The following is a 9,011-nucleotide window of genomic DNA, read 5'->3' as shown; positions in this document are numbered from 1 at the left end:
CAGGAACCTGCAAATCTTTGTATATCTAATCTACTCGGGAAACTCAAGAAGGTACTAGAAGCGAGAGTCTCAGCGGCACGCGCTACCGAGCTAGTGGACAGCGACCTGCAGGCCTTTGCTGAGCATGCGCCCTACGCGCCGCCGGTGCCGGCTGGAGGCGTGTGTTCTCGCTCCTGGCGCTCCTTCGCTCTTTCCCAGACTTCTGTTCGAACTTCCCGGCTGTCTCAGAACCCACCAATCACAAGCGTCCTTCCTCTGGCCCCGCCCTGCCCCGCCTCCTCCGAAACCCGAATGCGGATTCGCGCACACCCTTCCCCTCTTTACGCACGCGCGCGCAGACGTCGACCCTGACGCCGGCGGGTCCGGCGCCGGCTCCCGCGGGGGCCAGTCGGGGCGGTTGGCGGCCGCCGAAGCCCCGCCCTCGGGCCCCCGGGAGCCGCTCTCGCGGCGGCGACCCATGTTGGGGTTCAGGCTTCCGCGCTCCCCGCGGCTGCTGCTCCTGCTGCTGCAGCTGGGAATCGGAGACGCCGCGTTAAGCTTGCAGGCCAGAGCCATGGACCCGGGCGGCAGCGGCGGCGCGCGGTGCGCCTCCCCGGCCGAGGGCCGCCGCCCGCCGAGCCTGCGCCTGCCCGGCGTGCCCGGGGCCGACCCGCAGCGCAGCAACGACCTGCTCCTGCTGGCCGCGGCGACGGAGGGGCCCGAGCGCCGGAGCCTCCCCGAGGACCCGGCCGCGGAGCAGCGGCCGCCGCCCCAGCATCACGTCCTCTACTTCCCCGGGGATGTTCAGGTAACCCGGGGCCCGAGCGCCGTCCCCGGTGGAGTCCCGGGGCGGAGGCTCCCGCCTTCCTGGCCCGCCCTGAACACACCCATTCATGGGCTGGCGCCTCCGGCACTCTGAAATCAAACCGCCCCTTCCACCGAGCACCCCGGGGAGGCGTCCTTGGGAGGACCATCCCCAAGAAACCAGCTGTCAGTCCGGCATCAGCATCAGAGTGGAATTTGCGATATACAGGCAGACGCCTAAGGGTTCATCTTTAGCTTGGTTTCTTAGAGGGGTGTGTGTGTGTGTGTGTGTGTGTGTGTGTGTGTGTGTGTGTGTGTGTGTGTTTGGCAGGGGACAGAGATGGCTTTTAAATTAGCACAGCAAATAGTGTTCAGAAAACACTAAAAAACAAAGAACTTATTACAAAGGTATGACAGTTTCACTAATCCTAAAAAAAAAAAGTTCGTGGAGGCGGAAGGGACAGTAATTGCTAAATGTCAGCATTTTGATGTTTATCTAAATTCTGTACTTTACTGCTTTTGTATTTTAGGTTTATTGTTAATGTGATAGCTGTAGGCATATCTTTATTATTAACTTTATAGCTGCAGGCACTTATTGTCCTGTAAGCTGGGTTTCATTTTAAGCTGCCTTGTCCAATACATTAGCCATAAGCCATATGAAGCTATCCAAATTAATTTAAAAATCCAGCTTGTAAATCATACTATTATTAGCATTGGAAGTGCTTTGTCACTACAGATGGCTTATGCACGGATACAGCATTTCCCTAGAATATGAAACTTTGTATCATCACAAAAAGTTCTATTAGTACTAGAACTACCTGTAGACAGGTAAGGCTAAAATATAGCTAGAGGTGTTCTTTATATCAAGAAACAAATTATTGTTTTTGTAATTGATGCTGTAAAATGATATACTTAACTCTGTGCTCCAAATCAAATAATGATAAAATATATATTTTTTTATTTTCAAAACAATTGTCTGGTCTGGTTGACTGCTAATAAAAACTACAAAAGAGTAGTATTTAGGTTTAAGAAAAGAAAATTTGCTCAGATTGGGAAAACAGCATGTGGCATTTCTGATACTGTCTAGAGAATTGTAATTAACTACTTCAGGCATGCCTGTAATGATGATGACAGTAATGATAACTAGTGATAACATTTGTTGTTACTAAGAATTTTTAAAGTGTGCCAGCTAGACTATAGTACAATTTAGAATTCTTCAAATATTTGAATATTATCTTCTTTCATTTTGGCATCATCCATTCCTTTAGCCTCAGATTCCATTTGCTTTTTAGATAGTGATCATTGTTAATTTGTGCAGTGTGAAGTACTCTTGAAATCCTATGTCTTTCAGAAAATAAACAGAAGGAAATTCATTAAAAGGGTTTGAGGCTAGATTGCCTATATTTGAACCCTGATTCTGCATTTTTTTAAGCTGTGAAATTTCTGGGGAATTACCAATTTCTCTGTATTTCAGCTATAAAATGGGAACGATAGCTTCTAGGGAGTTAAGAGATTAAATGTGTGACTACCTAATGATTTCTTCTCATCTTTCTGGGGACTTTTAATGTTATGAGTACCCCAGTGTTCTGTGCTTAGACTTTCCTTCTATCTTCACTCCATTAGTGATCTCTTTCAGTCTTGTGGTTTTACATTATCACCTGTACCTAACAACTCTTGACATTTGTGGATTCACAAATTGCATGCAGTTTTGGATATTTAGTAGATGGTGCAAACCTTAAGTCTCTGAATATTTACCTCAGTGCAGTCTCCCTCATTAGCTAGTAGAAATTTACTTTTTCAGTTGCTCGAGTTAGAAATCTTGAAGTTATTCTTTAGACCTGTTTCATACTTCTTATCTACATATCAAAAAATCCAGAATATTGCCAAGTAGTATCCTATGTATGGATACATAATATACTAATCAGTTCAGTGCTTTGTGATACTTGAATCATTTCCAATTTTAACTTCTTTAAAAATTTGCTTTTCTAAAGGGTAGGATATAGAGATATACAGTCTAAGCAGGATGACCTGGTCATGAACCCTGGGGCCTCCCGTGTGGTATCAGGAAGCGCTTTTAGGCTGGCAAATTTGTTCTGGCATTCTACCCTGCTTACTTGGCATGAGCATTTCATGCTCACTCAGCAAAGATGTTCCCTTGGCACATTTTTGATGGAAGTTTATTTTACCTAATAGAGCTCTCCTCACTCTGCTCCAAAGGTAGATCACATCATTTAAATCTATTATGAATGTTTCCAAACTCTTGAAGACACATGTTAAACTTAGCCAAAATACTTTGACCCTTACTCCAATAGCAGTATGGGGTTGTCCTGTAATCCCCCCCCCCCTTTGGTACTGGGAATCAAACCCAGGGCCTTGTGTGTGTAAGGCAAGCACTTTACCACTGAGCTACATCCCAGCCTGGTCCTATAAGCTTTTGCAGGTTAGCAAGCTTCTTCTTCTTCTTCTTCTTCTTTTTTTTTTTTTTTTTTGCTATTTCTATGTAATTTTATTTATTTTTTTAAATTGGTGCATTGTAGTCATATATCAATCACATTGGAGTACAAGACTTGAGAGGATATATAAGCACACATCATCCAATTAGCCCTCATCCAGCCCCCATCCCATTCCCTCCCCCTCCCTCCATCCATACCATGCTTGTTTGGTGATTAACTTTGATACATTCGTTTATGTACCTCCTGCGTTTTAAAGAGGCTCCGTCCTCCACTAGCTTCTAACTATGAAATGAGCACCCTTTAATCTCTCCAAGAGGGTCTTTCGTTGCCTGCCTCATTGGGGATGAGGAGAAACCTGGCTTCAAACCTTCACCTCCTTCAAGGGTAGGAAATGCATTGCATTCCCAAAGGGGATAGAAACCCTCTCCAAAGAAAGCCCTTTTCTATAGTGTGGCTGTAGGTAATACCCTAAGATACAGAACCAATTTTTTATTACCTCTTAGCCAGTCCTATAGGAATGTCTGGTGTCTTTTCAGAATATGGATTATTCATTGCCCTCAATCTTCGTTTTCATACAATAGTAACAGATTTATTTATTTATTTATTTATTTATTTTAATACACATAGTTCTTAGTATTAACATTTTCTCCCATCTCATCTTGTAATCCAGTTAGGGAAATACTGTTTAGTTTTGTAGTACTTTCTATGTAATTGAATCTAAACTGAGAATAAGATCTGGGTTCATTTTGGTTTGTTAACTAAATTTCTGTATAATGTAGATAACTATAGTGTCTAGGACCTCAGGTTCTTAACTATAAAAAGGATTTAAATAAGCCTTTCCAAATCTAAGCACCTATGATTATGATAATTATATCATAAATCTGGATGTGCACAAGGTAATAGCAAAATTCTGGAACATCAAAGAATAATCCGGAACTGAATGTTTTTAATATATATGGAAATTAGTAATATTAATGATATAACTATTAAGGAGTTGAGCATTTCAGTGTGAAAATTATCAAAAGACATGAACAGAAATTAACAGAAAAAAGAAAATTGCCAATAAACAGAAAATGTTTGACCTATTCAGAATCAAAACATGCAAATTAAATAAAAAGTAAGACATAGTAGCAAAGATTTTGTGTGTGTGTATGTGTGTGTGGTCCTGAGGGTGGAACCCATGGGCTTTCTACCTCTGAGCTACACTCCCAGACCTAGTTTATATTTTATTTGGAAACAGGGTCTCACTAAGTTGCTGAGAGCCTCACTAAGTAACTAAGGCTGGCTTCGAACCTGCGCGATCCTCCTGTCTCAGCCTCCCAAGTACTGGGATTATAAGGGTGTGCCACCATGCAGGGCTAGTAGCAAAGATTTTTAAAAGTTAATGCAGATAACCATTAGCATTAAGGATAGGCAAAGCTGTGGGAAAATAGGCACTCAAATACATCTAGTGGAAGTATAAATGGTATTAATCTAACCTCTAAAGATTATGATGCAAATCTACATTGGCATGTAATCATGCCTTTAATATATTTTTAGGTGAAAACTGTATAAACTTGTGGTTGCTTATTGGGAGAAGTAAAGAATATTTTCCTGTATATGTAAATGTATATTAGAGAAAGCTGAACTGCTGGACACCAAAATTTTAATGATTATTTCTAGTGGCTTTATGGATGATTTTTTTGATATTTCTTATGTCTTTGTATGTAGACTAAATTTTACAGTATTTCAATTTTTAAGTAGGAAAAATAGGCATATTGCTTAAATTTCAGATTGTATAAGATTATACATTAAAAGTCAGTATCTTACCCCATTCCCTCCAGTTTGCCATTTCCTTTCCCCAAGGCAACGACTGTGTAGCCTTCCAGAGACATTCTATGCTTATGCAGTTCTTTAAAAACAATGGGCCAGGTGTGGTGGCACACACCTATAGGTCAGTACCTGAGAGGCCTAGACAGGAGGATCACAAGCTTGAGGCAAGCCTCAGGAATTTAGTGATACCTAGTGAGATCCTATTTAAAAAAGAAGGGCTGAGGGTGTAGCTCAGAGGTAGAAGCCTCTTGGGTACAGTCCTCAGTACCACAATACAACGAAACACACCCCCCGCACGCGCGCGCGCGCGCGCGCGCACACACACACACACACACATAGCATAGCAACCCTCTTTCCTTTCTCATACTCAATGCTCATTCAGTCCATCAGCAAATCCTATCTACTCTACCTCCAAAGTATATTCAATCTGACTTCTTAGTACTTCTGCTAGCACTCTGGAAACCAGCCCTCTGCTCTAGACCCTTTTTCAAAGCCAAAACCTTAAGTTGTCTTAGAGTGTTTGATCAACACTACCCCACCCCTACACACACATTCCCAGTCTCTTGCTCCTGTTTACTCCACTGGAGCCACACTGGCCCCATGGCTGGGTTCTGGTTTATCCAGCATGCTTCCATTTCATTCTACTTTTTTGTAAATTCAAATTTGAGTTATCCTGTATCTACAAAATGTTACAAAAATATATACATACCTCTGTGGGAGTCACTTTTATAGTCTAACCTAGAAATATGAATATTTTCAACCTAGTTTTTCCATTTCTAGGAATATAATTTTAAAGATGTAATCACAGATGGATACAAAGATTTTTTTCCTGTGATATTCACTTGGAATAGCTTTGTAACACCAAAATTGAAATCAAACATAGCATTTAGTTTCCTAAAAGAATCTAGAGAGGGAGGGGGTGCATGATGGCACGTCATTAAAAAGGTATTTTTAAAAATTTGTCATGCTCAGAAAGTCTGTAATGAGCCAGATTTCTATTTTCAGCTGATGGAAACTTGATTATATATATTATTGATTATATATATTCATGATTATATATATATTATTGAAGGAAACTTGATTATATATATTAAATAAAATTTGTTAAACATATCTATTATCCTTCTAAGTTGCTTTATTTTCACCATTCAGTGTAGGTATAGCTTATTAAGCTTTTAATGGAATTGACTCTTAAACTGAAGAAATTATTTGTTCAAAGTCTTATAGCCAGAAAGTAATGACAGATTAATGGTTTTCATTTCTAGTTAACCAAAGGTTGTTTTAACTTAACTTCCTCCTCAATAAAAATGCGAAACACTTTTGTGGAAGTAGTTTTATGGATATGTGTACTTATGCTTATGTCATCTTTCTTACCTTTCAGAATTACCATGAAATTATGACTCGTCATCCTGAGAACTATCAGTGGGAAAACTGGAGTTTAGAAAATGTTGCCACCATTTTAGCCTGCCGGTTCCCTAATAGTTATATTTGGGTGATAAAGTGTTCCCGAATGCATTTGCACAAATTCAGCTGCTACGACAATTTTGTGAAAAGCAACATGTTTGGTGCCCCAGAACATAATTCTGACTTTGGAGCTTTTAAGCACCTTTATATGTTATTAGTTAATGCTTTTAACTTAACTCAGAATGGTTTGCTGTCAAAGAATGGCAATGTTTGGAATAAAAACTCTAAAGCATCTAACTGCAATTCTAATTCTTCTCCTACTAGTAATGGTTGCCAGGGAGAAAAAGAGAGGACCTGTGAAAAATCTGACAAGTCTGCCATCAGTTTTTATCCACCATCACTAAATGGTGCATCTTTTACGTTGATTGGATTCAGTAAAGGTTGTGTTGTTTTGAATCAGCTGCTTTTTGAACTGAAAGAAGCCAAGAAAGACAAGAACATAGATGCTTTCATTAAAAGCATAAGAGCAATGTATTGGCTGGATGGTGGTCATTCTGGAGGAAGCAATACTTGGGTTACATATCCAGAAGTCTTGAAAGAATTTGCACAAACGGGGATTATTGTTCACACTCATGTAACACCGTACCAAGTACAGGATCCAATGAGATCTTGGATTGGAAAAGAGCACAAGAAATTTGTTCAAATGCTTGAGGATTTCGGTATGCAGGTAACTAGCCAACTTCATTTTGCAAAGGAAGCACCTTCCATAGAGAATCACTTCCGGGTTCATGAAGTTTTTTGAGACTACAAGATTAATGTACTTGTCTAGAGGAAAAACATAAGCACTTCGAATGCCATAAATTTGGATAATGAGATATAAGATGTAATTCATAGATACATTGTCAGTTTGGGGGTTAGAAAGAAGCACGCATTCCTAAAATATGAGTGTAATATGCAATAGTACTCCTTTTTTATGAATGTAAGCAGTTTGTAATTTGGATTGGGTTAGAATCAGTTAATCTGAAATCTAAAAAGGTATAGTTTGTGCTAATCTTAAGAAAAGCTAAAAGATCCTTAAAGATGAAAGTTAGTGATAATAGTCCTCTAAGAGGTAACTGAGGTTATTATTGGAAATAGTTGGTTTTCTGAGTTAATGTTGTTTAAATTAGTTTAAATTTTGGTAATATAACAGTAATTAGTTATTTTGGTACTCAAAACTTTTCAAAGGAATGGTACCCTGATGTTTTCCATTATTTTGGAATAACTTTAACCTCTGCCTCTGTTTCATAAATTCACGGATTCATTCTTAATGTGCCACCAAGTATTTTTTTTCCCTCTTTAAAGTCGAAATGGATTTCCAAATCTTAAAAATGTGCAACAGTATAGTTTTAAAAACCATATTAATTGGCCTAATTTTTGACAGCCATTGATTACCGTGGGGTTTATTAAATCTTGGCCAAAACCCAGTTGTTTTTGAAAATTATTTTAATTATATATGCTTGATAAAATATACTCCAGAGCAGATTTCTGATTTTCATTTTATCAGTCTTTTAAAATGATCACCTTAGGTAAAATATATTATGCTGTTTGTTAGTGCTCTGTGGAAACAGATTCCACAAATCTAAATCAGTGTTTCTTCAGAAGCATGATTTTGTCTGCCAAAAGAAAATAGCTGTCTTTGGCCAAAATGTAAAACTACATTGCTATAAGAAAAGTTTCAAGGAAAAGTTTGAAGATACAAATGATTTAATTTTGGCTCACATATTGAATTTGCTTAACACTGCTACATAATTTGGGTGAGATTTCCTTCTGCCCATTTTTCTTGATCTAGATAAATACATTTGGAGAAACCAGGATCTAATGAATTTTAACCAACATTCACACATAGCTGTGTGATTACAAAAGATGATCAGTCACTTTTTTGGTAGTTTATTAATAGCTTTTGCAAAACATGAAGTTACTAAGCAGGGAAATAACATGCTGCTTTAGGACTTTTGAAAAAATAAGACACCGAAGAATAGTATCTTAATGACCCAGAGGACCTAAACTTATTAAAATAGAATAAAAATATTAACTTCTTGGTTTCTTCCCAGGATTATGTTTTACTTACTATAAAATAAATGGCAGATATTCAGATAATTCATGAGAAAGGATTCTTACCAGATGCTTAAAAATGAACATTTAATTCTATAAACCACAGAAAAGTATTGCTAAATTTTTTTTATATTGCTCCAGTTTCTTTAAATACCTTCTTATTCTCATTACAGAAACAAGTCAGCTTGAGTCTAACATTTTATATATTACCCTGCCTTTAAGCACCATGACTGGATGGCTGTTTTCAGTTTGTGTAATAATCTTCCTTTAAGCTGTCATGTAAAATAATTGAATGATTCTAAGTAGGGGAGAAGGAAGGTTTTTATTTTTAGAGGATTCACTGAAACAGATAAAGACTTTTAACAGAAAAAAAATTTCATTTAAAAAATCTGAGTTTTTCAGGTATCGTTATGTGAATGTTATATGCTGAATAGATATTTAGAAAATACTTTCTGGGCACCTAGA

General features: G+C 38.6%; 1 protein-coding gene across 1 annotated transcript; it reads left to right on the top strand.

Moving 5' to 3' along the window:
* Positions 1-457: 457 nt before the first annotated feature.
* Positions 458-7,254, top strand: LOC308259267 (mitochondrial protein C2orf69; the record flags this gene model as incomplete). Its single annotated transcript, XM_080690153.1, has 2 exons — positions 458-787; positions 6,430-7,254. The coding sequence occupies 2 exons, from the start codon at positions 458-460 to the stop codon at positions 7,252-7,254; spliced, it is 1,155 nt and encodes a 384-aa protein (XP_080546279.1).
* Between the last annotated feature and the right edge of the window lie 1,757 nt (positions 7,255-9,011).

The sequence above is a fragment of the Muscardinus avellanarius genome (assembly GCF_963383645.1).
Source record: "Muscardinus avellanarius genome assembly, chromosome: 2".
NCBI classification, from domain to species: Eukaryota; Metazoa; Chordata; class Mammalia; order Rodentia; family Gliridae; genus Muscardinus; species Muscardinus avellanarius.
The sequence above is the reverse complement of the archived record's forward strand: the minus strand, read 5'-3'. Positions and strand labels throughout refer to the sequence as shown.